Below are 12,522 nucleotides of genomic sequence, written 5' to 3' on the forward strand. Positions count from 1 at the left end.
GGGCAAATTTAGTGATTTCTTATTCATTTGGGACCTGAAAAAGTTTTTAAAAAATGGATCCCCGAACTGCATCACCAGTGTATTAGTTTCTATGAATTAGTGTAATAAACAAAAAAATTGTGTTGAAAAACACAATTGCTTTGGCACTAAAATAACTTTGGTAAATTGTCAATAAACAAATAAAATTTATTGGTTAAATTTATAGAGAATTTAATTCTGAGAAATTGATGAAAATCATATACCAACAACATCCCACAACAGCAATCTAATTATACTTTCATGTGAAACAATAACAGAAAAATTACATAAATATATATATGTCTGCCTGCAGTATTATGATATTATTTCTTAATTATTAGTGCATTGAATCCTCACTAGAGGCACTGTAATATTGTACAATATTAGTAGCCTTGTATTTAATCTCCCAGAGAACAAAGCTCTACAAACAAAATTTTCAAACATTGTTGTGGTTGTGATTCAGAATCTTGCTTCAGTATGCTGTGTTTGTTATTGAGAAGTTAATTCACAGTGTACAATTTTATTTAATTTGTGAAGTATACATTTGTGATTTATATGTATTTAAGTAGTTTATTTCCACTGATTTTAAAAACTACAAATAACAATTACCACGTTATTTGTACTGTAGTAAAAGAGAAATGCCATATAATTTTACAAATCACAAATATACCGACATTCATTTCATCTATGGTTTTTGTAACAGCAATGCTACATGAGCCACTGAAGAATATCGTTGGAGAATTCACAATTGAAACATTCCTAAACGGCAAGTATTTGCAGAACATTTAATGTAACATCTGAATGAGTAGATTTTACACATGATAGAAAGATGTCCAACAATTAGTACTTGAAGATTATCTGCACACTTCAGGATTCCACACAAAAGTATATGGAGGACATTATACAATAAAGGTCTCAGTTCAATGTCTTGAAAAGGATGATTACAAGCTGCAGCTGAATTCTTGTCAATGGTTATTACAAAACAGCGTGTTTCCATCACTGATATTATTTACAGATGAAGCAACATTTATGCGAGATGGAATAAACAATACACAAAGCAAACCTTTTTTTAGAAACATGACAATCCTCATGAAACCATTGAAATTAATTTCCACCACCGTTTTTCATTAAATGTCTGGTATGGGACAACTGGTAATGAATGTTCTTATCAGACCTCAAATTTTCAACTGTAGACTCAGAGGTAATGGTTATCTTAACTTTCTTCAAAATGAGTTGTAAATACTCTTAGATGTTCCACTTAATACAAGAACTGGTATGTACTTTCAAAACGATGGCACACCAGTCCATTTTTACGATCCTGCTCTTCAATATCTGAATGAAACATTTCCTAACCATTTCATTATTCAAAGTGACCAGCTAGATCACCTGATATGAATCCCTTCAATTTCTTTTTGCAAGGATATATGAAAGCATATATGCATAAAAATCAAAAAATGTTAATGAACTTTTACAAAGAATCACATGGGCCATTAAAGAAATCAAAAACTCAAGAATGCTAGAAAATACTCTCATCTGTAACTCGTCGTGTTGAAATGTTTTCAGATTGATAGTGGATATTTTGAATAGTTGATGTAATGTAAAAATAACTTATTTTATTTGATTTTAGAGATTTAATTTGTTTTTATAATTTTATCCAATAATAGAAGGCTGTTCGTTTTAGTCCAAAATCATAATTCAGTATTTTCCATACTGGTACATATCGTACTGCATTATAAATACATTATTTTCCTACACTATATTTATTTTTTATTGACTTTATTTACATCAATTTTCTCAGAATTAAATTCTCTATCAATTTAACCAATAAGTTTTATTTTTTTATTGACAATTTACCAAAGTTATTTTACACCAACAATAAAAAACATGTTTTTCTACAGAAGTTTTTTGTTTATTACACCCTACTCCATAAAAAATAATGGTGGTACAGTTCGGGGGCTCATTTTTACAGTAGGAGAACCTCTCCCCAGTTCTCAATTTTTTAAACAAATTAACTATATCCTAACCTTGCCAAGAAATGTAGTAATTAAACCAAAACAAAACTGAATATTTAAAATTAACAAATATCACTCTAGCAGTTATAACAGTTTGAATTGTACTACATTGATTGTACATATTACCAACTTCAAAAAAATTTTTCAAGATTCTTTCTGATTAAACAGAGGCTATTCTAACAAAGCGCGCTGCGACTGGTAGGTTGAGGATATAAATTAAAGGCCTGTACTGTACGTACATGTTTGAGTTTTTTTATATATTAAATATAATTATAATCTAACCAAACTTAACCTATGCTCGCTTCGCTCGCTAACCTTGACTTGTGAGTGTAGGTTAAGTTTGGTTAGATTAATATAATCTAACCAAATGTTTGAGGTTTTTTAAAAACATCATTCTATCTTCTGAAAACAGGTGGCTTCCGTTTAATCAGAAAGAACCTTTTTCAATAACAAAACTACAGCTTAACCTAAAATCTTAATTATTTATAAGAATAAAATAAACATTAGATTAAAGAATCCTATGAAATATGTACCATATGTTTAAGAAAATCAGTTAAATCATCTAGATGTAAAAATAACATTAAAAAGCAAAGATGTAAAAGCTCAAGGTTAGATACTTTAACAATACCACAGCAATATAACGAATCATTAATTTATGTTTTAGACAACAGAACACTAATAAGTTTCATATAAGGCTATATTAATAAATATAATTTATTTAATAATAATAAATTACAGAAATGTTTACATGAATAAAGAATCCTGTGATGAGTAACTTAATTACCAGAGCATTATTTATTCTAAAGATTTATTGAGAGTGTAAACACATCTATGACCATGTACTTTGCGTTAATGCAGTGTTTTAAAGTTCTCACATATTTCTTTTGAAATCAATGAATGGTTTACAAAGTAACAAACAAGGGAATCTATACTTAAATAAGTTTTGAAAAATTATATTAGTAGAATAATATCAATAAACAGATGATGCATGTGTGTACAATTACAGCTACAGCAAATGACATATTTTTTTAAAAACTACCTGATGAAAAAATGAGGCATAAATATATAACTTCCGACTGGATTCCTTCAATTATAACAGAAATAAATATATCTGAATTATAGCCCCACCTACAGCCTTCAAAAAACATAACCTCATTCTATCAAAAAAAAAAAAAAATTAAAAACATAATCAGCGATATAATAAAAGATATAGTAAGTTACACAAACAATAAAGATTAAACTTACCCGTAAATTATAGCTGTCAAGTGTATAAGCCACATACCACACCAAAACACGAAAAAGAACGTTGCAAAACCACATAAGGTGTACAGCACTGGGGCCATTATGGGGGCTACCATGTAGGCTGCTTTAAGTATATTAATGTACGAGAAAGACCATCGCTAATGTACACTACACAAAAAAGACTCCTACACAGTGTGAAATACATAACTTCTAATGTAAAGAAACGTTATATTTAAACCATATTATACAACAAAATAATAAAAATAATTAACAAAACCAAACATGACTAATAGAACGAATAACTACTTCAAAAGGGAGTGCCAATATAATTACTGAAAATTACCTCATGACACCGAAAAATATACAAACAGTAAACATATCTCAAACTGAATTTTAAGTTAATTTACAATGTTTAGTTAATTTAAATGATTTCTACTTAACAAAATATCAAAATAAAAAGACTCTGGATTAAATTTTATATAAAATAAAACTAATGGTTTCGTAAAATAGCTGTTTCATAAAAAAACAATATTACCTTTTTAAAGGTAAAGACTTAAATAACTCTGGCAATGTGGAGGTACTAAGATACTGACTTATCAGTATTTAAAGAACACTTAGAGTTTGCTTATGAACGACTAAATGTTCAGGGGTTTACCCACCACTTTTAGACAAGGCTGAACGTAGGAAGGGGTAAACGGAATTTCAGCGCCAATGTATTACTTCTGAGAACATCTTGAGTCACTTTAAAAGAGAAGATAAATAAGCTTTTCGTACAGATATCTTCAAATAAAATGAAATAAAAACACAAATAAAATTACTAAGAACCACTGGTAGTAAACAAACGTTTTACATATGTGGATAACCATTTTCATAATTAGCTACTTCCCATACTTCGTAAACAGAAGTTCACTTGATGAAGAAACAAACATATTTTTTTAAAGTACCAATAAATACTTTTAAACACTACTTAAGAATTATTAATTTGAAATACTATTCCTGAATGAGGTTAATTTCATATCGATAAATAGAAATCTTTGCAATGCAGTTACTTTCAATGGTATATGCAGAACAGTTAATTTCAGTTTTTTTTTTGTTTTTTTTTTAATTATTTGATCAGCATTAATTCAAATCTTTTAAATCAAACAAACCACTCTCAGCATAATGCTTCCTCACTTTCATGTTGCTATAGCTTTGACAATTAAACTGTTGACAATGATTACAGAAATAGTTGTCTGGTTAAAGTAATACAAGAGCTAATTATGATTGGTGTTTAATTTATTCCATTAAAATTTTTTTTCTACTTCCAGTATGACAGTTTCACAAGTCCTTAAAAGCACAGATGTAGCATTTCTACTTTTTCAGATAGTTTTTCTTACTTTTTGTAGTATTGCAAAAAGTTGAAAGTGATAATTTACATTTTGCAACTATTTCAATCACTGGTTTATCTGATTTTTTTTTTCTAATTTCCATATTTTTCTTCTAAAGTAAATTGTTTCCTTAAAAGTTTTTAACAAATTGTTGAGTTTTTTCTGCTATTATATTACTTGAACTTATAGGTTACATTAATTCCCCCAATAATTTATTAAAAAAAGTTAAAAAACTAAGATTAAATAATTTAAAACTTTCAAATAATTACTGCACACCAGACAACACAATGAAAAAGTATAATAACAGAAATCTTAGGCTAAAATGTTACAGAGTGTAAAAAAAGGACTCACTAAGTAGGTCAGATAGTATAAGAAATGTGAATATATTTACGTGAAATGAATAATTTCATTTAAATATACAGTACACATATTTAAATTCTATTAAATAAACCACCTAGTGTAGAATATTGAAATAACACATATCTTACCTTAATTTTTCATGAAAGTACTTTTGCAGGATCCTGCATCCTCAGTCATGATTGAAGTAATTCCATTATTGCATAATAAATATATAAAAATACCAAAATAATGATAATTACGTATAAATTTACCTGTTGCAGTTTCTATAAGAACGTCTCCCTCAAACACTATCTGATGGTTTATCAAATTAAAATTCTGTTTGTATATATATATATATATACAAATATATAAATATACATATATATGTATATATATATAATATTTTTCTAATATATTTAATTTTATGTCATCTTTATTAATTTCTAATATTTCTAAATTTGTTTTAATATCAGAAATATAGTGTCTATTGTTTATTAAATGATCTGCCGTATTAGATAAAACTATTAATCATTTTTGTAATTTCTATAATGTTCAAGAAATCTAGTTTAAAAAGATCTACTTGATTTTCCTATATAAATAGCTTCACAATCATTACATTTAATTTTATAAATTCAACACATATTATTTATTTTATTATTATTTTTAATTTTTAGATATTTTATGTGGTTATTAGGTTTGTATGCTGGTTTAAACAATTATTCATTGTAATTTTTAGTAATGTTTTCAATGTTAATAGGGTATAAATACTTTGATGTATATTTTTCTACTCTTTTGTTTCTTATTTTCTATTGTTTGTAAGGTAGTTCTTTTGTTATTAAACTTGAACAGTTGTTTTTTATAAATATTAATTAAAGTAGTATCATATCCATTTCAACTGCTATATGTTTTATGATGTTTATTTCATTATTTAACTTTTCTTTGTTATTATGTTTGTATTTGATTGCTCTGTTAAAAATATTTATGTGTTAATTTTATGAGACCAAGGGTGATTTGATTTTTCTTGTTTATTTTGATATTAACATCTAATTAATTTAACATTCTATTATTATCTATTTCAAATATGAATTTAAAATGTTCATTATAAGAATTTAATTTGCTTAAAATTCTTAGATATTCATTATTTATTACTGGGTTATATATAATGGGAATGTCATCAACATACCGTGTCCATGTTAAAACTTCATGTGTATTTGTAATACCATGTACTAATTTATCAAAATCTTGAGAATATATTTGTGGCTTAATAGCTGATACTGAAAATCCCATAGGTAAGGTATTTTTTGTGTACAGAATTTTTTATTAAATTCAATATAGTTTTGTTGACATATATTACTTATAACACCTTTAATAAATTTTGGATCTTGGTTACTTTTTTATTTATTTTTATGGTATAATCTACAGATATGCTATGATACATGTCAATTGTGTCATAAATAACCACTCTAGTATCTTTATTTATATTTAGGCTATTTAATTTATTTATTTATTAAATTGTAACCATTTTTTATATTAAGTGCATTTGGTAAATTCATTTTATTCATAAGAATTTTATCCATTATTTTGGATGTAATACAACAGGGAGCAGATTTAAAATTGATTAAAGGTCATGTCTACATTAAAGGTTGTATGTAAATTGATTAAAGGATGTTTAATTTATGAATTTTTGGTAGTTCAGTTACGGGGGACAATCGGTTCAAAAGGATATAATCTAGACTTGTATTTTAAATTATTATTGTAATTAAAAACTTATCTGAATCTTTTTATTAAACTTTTTGTTACTTTTAGAAATTTGTTAGTTGGGTCATTAATTTCCTCAAATTTATTATCAAAAATGTATTATTTCATTAAGTTATATTTTTCAATTGTCATGACAACCGGTGTATTTGTTTTATTTGATTTTACTATTAAAAGATTGTTTGTATTTAATTTATCTCTTAATTGACAAATTATCTGTTTATTGATAAACAGTTTATTAGTAAATTTTATATTTTTAATTTTTTGGATATTGTAGTTGATAGTATTATGTAATTGTTCCTTATCTGTAGGATTCAATCAGTGGAATTTATTTCAGAATCTACAACAATGTATTTAATGTTAATTTTGTTATTATCAATTAAGTTGAATTTAAATGCATGAGTGATAATTAATTTTTCATTACTATTTATATTGATTTTTGTTAAGTTTAAAAATTTATTACTTTGTTATTATCCAAATTTTCTTGAGAATGTATAAAATTAAGTTTAAATTTATTTGAATGATTATTACTATTATTATTATTACCATATTGTTTATGATAAAAAATTCTGCATCATAATTACTTATAACGTTATTTTTACTTTTAATTAAATTATACATTTTGGTTTCATGAGTTTTTTTAGGTTTATTTACATTTTTCTACATTAATTTTAATTAAATTTCTTATATAATAAAAAATGAGTTTTATTTTTGTAATGCCTTTATTGTACTGGAAATAGTTAATTTTTATGATTGGCGTATTTACAAATTTAATTAATACACAATTACCATTATTTTAGTATTTTTATTTTTATTATACAATAATGGAATTATCTCAATCATGACAGGATGCGAGATCCCATGAAAGTACTTTCATGAAAAATGAAGATAAGATATGTCTTATCTTAATATTCTGTACTAGGTAGTTTATTTAATAGAATTTAAATATAATTAACAGTAGAAGACTAATATGAATCTTAAAAAGATTAATTCCAGTAATATATATATATATATATTTTTTTTTTCAAACTTTTTTAAATGGTTTTTATGCCAGTATTAAAAAAAATCACATAAAAATTGTAAATTTACCTTTGGTTGGCTTTTGTACAGATCTCTCCATCACCAGTTAATGGTTATGTCAGTATTATATATAAAATTATTTCTACTTTTTCTTGATTAAATTAATTAACACTTCCTACTGTTATGAAAAATAAGGGATGAATCCTACCATTCATAGTGGTCAGGTTACTTTTTTGTCATAGCATTAAGAAGTTTAAACTAGTTAACCTAGAATCTTGAAAACAGTCTTTAATATTATTATCTTACTTGGATTAGTTTTTCTATTTGCCTGTATTGTATAAATTGGTTTAAAATAAAAAAAAAAAACATATTTCAGTGATACTATGTACCATTAGAATATATAAAATATGCATTAATATTAAAATATGTGCCATTAAAATTGTCAGTTGTTTTTGGTCACTTGAATGTGGGCTATTTTTTATAATAACAATTTTCTCAGTGCTTGCTCCTCTCAAGATTAAAAATTGTGTTGTGACATTACTTGCATAAGTACATTTTATGAAAAACTTTATTGACAAAAATTAGAGACGATAACATTTTTCCACAAGTTTGATCAATAAGTATATATATTTTTTAATTTTGAAACTTCATTTCCTCCCATTCTTGGTGAATTTTTTTTGTCAATTACAGTGAATTTCAATAAAAGCATACAAATTCTTTTTTTAATGATAGGATATTGCACAATTTCATAAATGTTTTTTTATTAAGAAATTATGTTGGATATTTTGATTGAAAGCTGTGCTCCTATGAATTGAAGATTATTTTTAAAATTTCACTGGTTTTCAGATATCACTTAAGAGGAATGGACGTCCTCTCAAGAAAAGATTAGTTGAATTTGTAATTTTTGAAAAATTTAAAAATTAGGAAATCTGAATTTTCAGTAAATTATACAGTACAGGTTTAAGGATTGAACATTGGATTATTTTCAATACCACTTTGGTCAATTTTCATGAAAAATATTGTGGGCTAGCCCAAAGGATTCTAATTTACATCTCCTTCTTTAGGACTAACGTGAGTTGGGGGTTGGACCAAATACGAGGAACTTGGTATGTACAATACACAATAATTAGCAAAAATTTATCTATGAATGCATAAAACAACTAATTAATTATTTATCTGATGTTAAGCTATTATTGAGCAATCCTTCCAATATTTGGATGTTAGAGGTATATTTCATGCAGTAGAGTTTGAGAGGTTTTAATTTATCCTTAATTTATTTCCTCATCTCCACACAACAGACAGTTAGGTGACTGAAGTTTCAGTAACCTAAATCTGAAGGACAGAGACAACTTCTGAACAAGTCAAGACTGTTGACTAATCTAATCAATGCAACAATAGACTTCCTTGGAAGACTATGGATTAGAGTGTAGCATAGATCACCATCTTGAGGTGCACCTCGAGACATACTAAATGGTTTACCAGAAAGAATATGAAATGAGCCATATTTCTAAATCTTTTGAATAGTCCTACAGTTGATCTCCAGATGGCAGCAATAGCAAGTTCTCTTCTCCTTTCAGGTCATTAAAAGTCTTTCACTGGAATCCAGGGACTGATTTAATTTATAAACTGTACTATTATTTCATTTTCTTATTTCTGCTATTAATTTTGTATTTTTTTTACACTACTCTGATCAAGCCTTCCTTTCAGGTAATAACTGGGCGGTTCCTTTGTTTTATTTATGAAATAACACACCTACCTGAAATGATGTATATGTAACATACAATTATCTAACACTTTTTTGTGTACACCTATATCAAGTGTGTCAATATTTCTAATCAATGTTAATGGGTTTGTGATTTGCATATATGAAAATTTATACATATGTACTATTTCACATTTGCAAAGGTTGGCAAATGTTGACTTCGTGTTGCTATGGGGGGGTTTACAATGTTCATTGTAAATTTTTTTCATTTTGTGTCCTATTTGACCAATGTACATGGACATGTATGACTTTTACTGTGGAGTTGAGTATTTCAGATTATGTATTACATTGTTTGTTTGGTAATTTTGTTCTGTATGTAATGGTTTATTCTGTTTTGTTATTGTTCTGAAGATCATAGTGAATCCAATTTTTATTTTAAATTTTGTGAGATAATTTTCTGAATGTTTGTTATTGTGTATGGTTGTTTTTTTTTTGTCTTCAGTCATTTGACTGGTTTGATGCAGCTCTCCAAGATTCCCTATCTAGTGCTAGTCGTTTCATTTCAGTATACCCTCTACATCCTACATCCCTAACAATTTGTTTACATATTCCAAATGTGGCCTGCCTACACAGTTTTTCCCTTCTACCTGTCCTTCCAAAATTAAAGCGACTATTCCAGGATGCCTTAGTATGTGGCCTAAAGTCTGTCTCTTCTTTTAACTATATTTTTCCAAATGCTTCTTTCTTCATCTATTTGCCGCAATACCTCCTCATTTGTCACTTTATCCACCCATCTGATTTTTAACATTCTCCTATAGCACCACATTTCAAAAGCTTCTAACCTTTTCTTCTCAGATACTCCGATTGTCCAAGCTTCACTTCCATATAAAGCGACACTCCAAACATATACTTTCAAAAATCTTTTCCTGACATTTAAATTAATTTTTGATGTAAACAAATTATATTTCTTACCGAAGGCTCGTTTCGCTTGTGCTATTCAGCATTTTATATCGCTCCTGCTTCGTCCATCTTTAGTAATTCTACTTCCCAAATAACAAAATTCTTCTACCTCCATAATCTTTTCTCCTCCTATTTTCACATTCAGTGGTCCATCTTTGTTATTTCTACTACATTTTATTACTTTTGTTTTGTTCTTGTTTATTTTCATGTGATAGTTCTTGCGTAGGACTTCATCTATGCCGTTCATTGTTTCTTCTAAATCCTTTTTACTCTCGGCTAGAATTACTATATCATCAGCAAATCGTAGCATCTTTATCTTTTCACCTTGTACTGTTACTCCGAATCTAAATTGCTCTTTAACATCATTAACTGCTAGTTCCATGTAAAGATTAAAAAGTAATGGAGATAGGGAACATCCTTGTCGGACTCCCTTTCTTATATGGTATATGGTATGGTATGGTATGGTTGTAAATGGTTAAAGTACTGCATTTTTGGCTTTGTTTTTCTTTATATTTATTGTCTTTATTCTGTGTGAGAATGTGTCAGTGGATGAACTATCATAACCATTGGCATGTGCTAGGTATTTTATAGTGCTGATTTCTTAAGGAGTTGTTAGGTGACGTGGGTGATTTGAATAACCTATAGACCACATCTAAAGCTACTTTATTAATGTGAGGTCAGATGGTTTAAGAGGTTGTTAATGAATGTGTTGTCATTGTTGGTTTTCTGTATATTTTGAAAGAGTGTTTTTGTGATAACAGGGGGAAGGGGTCAAGAAAATTTATTCATTTATTGAGTTTATAATCAGATGTAAAGTTTAAGTAAGGTGTTTGTTGTATACGTATGTTAGTAGCTATTCACATTGTCCAGAGTTGCTTTAACACAGAAAGAATATGATGTCAGTATTTATGTCACTACTAGTACATTATCCTGTTGGCATAGTTGTTGCTGGCAAGTATGTGTGTTTGTTCTATATGTTACAGAGAGATTTCTTCTAGAGGGGTAGAAATAGGGAAGTCTCAATACTCAATAGGGAAATACTCAATATTAGATTGAGTATTTGAGTGTAACATTTGTCTTGTAATGTAAAGTAATTTGTTTTCTTTATCTGTATATATATATATATCTGCATAAAGATTAAAATATGCATGTACATGTAGAGCCAAATGCAAAATCACAAATAAAGAAGCTAAAGCTTTCTGAGTGAGATGGTTAACTATCCCGATTAAAGACAGTCCTTTTGCACATTGAACATTCCTTCTATTTCTTTCTGCTTTCCTTATTGAATAATTTTTCTTCCTTGGATGAGTGAAAGGAGGGTTAGGTCAACTATTATCCTCACCCCACCTCTAGTATTCACGTAGTTATCAGCTACATACCAGTTCTTTATTGGGGTTCATTGGGTGGTGATCTGTTACTGAGAAGGACTCTGTTTTTGTCTGGGGATATGCACAAAAAGCCAAACAAGTATCTGACATGTCTGCAAGGTACATGGGGCAGCTAGATGTTGGTCTTCTAGTTCTCATAAAATGTAAATTCTTAAGTCTAAAAAGGAGATGATCATTACCTCTGGAAATATCTTATGATATGATATTTCTATGTAAAGCAAGCTGTTTTAACATTTTTTTAAGTTCTAATCAATTTATTATGATGATATAAATAGCATAAGATTAAACAAATCTTAAAAAATACCAAAACTAAGAGTTATATTTTCCCATTCCTCTTGTCACACACTTACAAAAATTTTAAACTCATTAGATGTTTAACAGAATTTATGAACTGGCCTGAAGTTTGCAATCCAGATTAATAATAAAAGAATACAGAATTAAAGAAACAGCAAACATGCTACTTTATTAACTTATGCTTTCTCTGTGTTACTCCAATCTAAATTGGAAATTACTTTTTTTATTAACTAATTGCAAATAACTTAAAAAAATGTTACTTGAACTATAGATAAGAACCAATAATATGCTGTTATGGTATAACATTAATATTATCTTCAAAAATGGTTCACATTCCAGCTGGAGAGGATAATCAAAACTACTGAATTGCTCTGAAGAAATGCTGAGACTGAGGTTAAATAAATAATGTTAAAAAAAAGAACTTT

General features: G+C 27.6%; 1 protein-coding gene across 1 annotated transcript in view; it reads right to left on the reverse strand.

Annotated features, from left to right (window-relative positions):
- The window catches only part of GlcT (ceramide glucosyltransferase), a 62,913-nt gene extending 59,282 nt beyond the window's left edge, over nt 1-3,631 (reverse strand). Inside the window, 1 exon segment of the mRNA XM_075363416.1 lies at nt 3,276-3,631. Within this exon segment, the coding sequence (XP_075219531.1) occupies nt 3,276-3,388 (113 nt within the window). The 5' untranslated portion in view covers nt 3,389-3,631.
- Nucleotides 3,632-12,522: the final 8,891 nt, after the last annotated feature.

Source organism: Lycorma delicatula, chromosome 4 (genome assembly GCF_047948215.1).
Source record: "Lycorma delicatula isolate Av1 chromosome 4, ASM4794821v1, whole genome shotgun sequence".
Classification (NCBI taxonomy): Eukaryota; Metazoa; Arthropoda; class Insecta; order Hemiptera; family Fulgoridae; genus Lycorma; species Lycorma delicatula.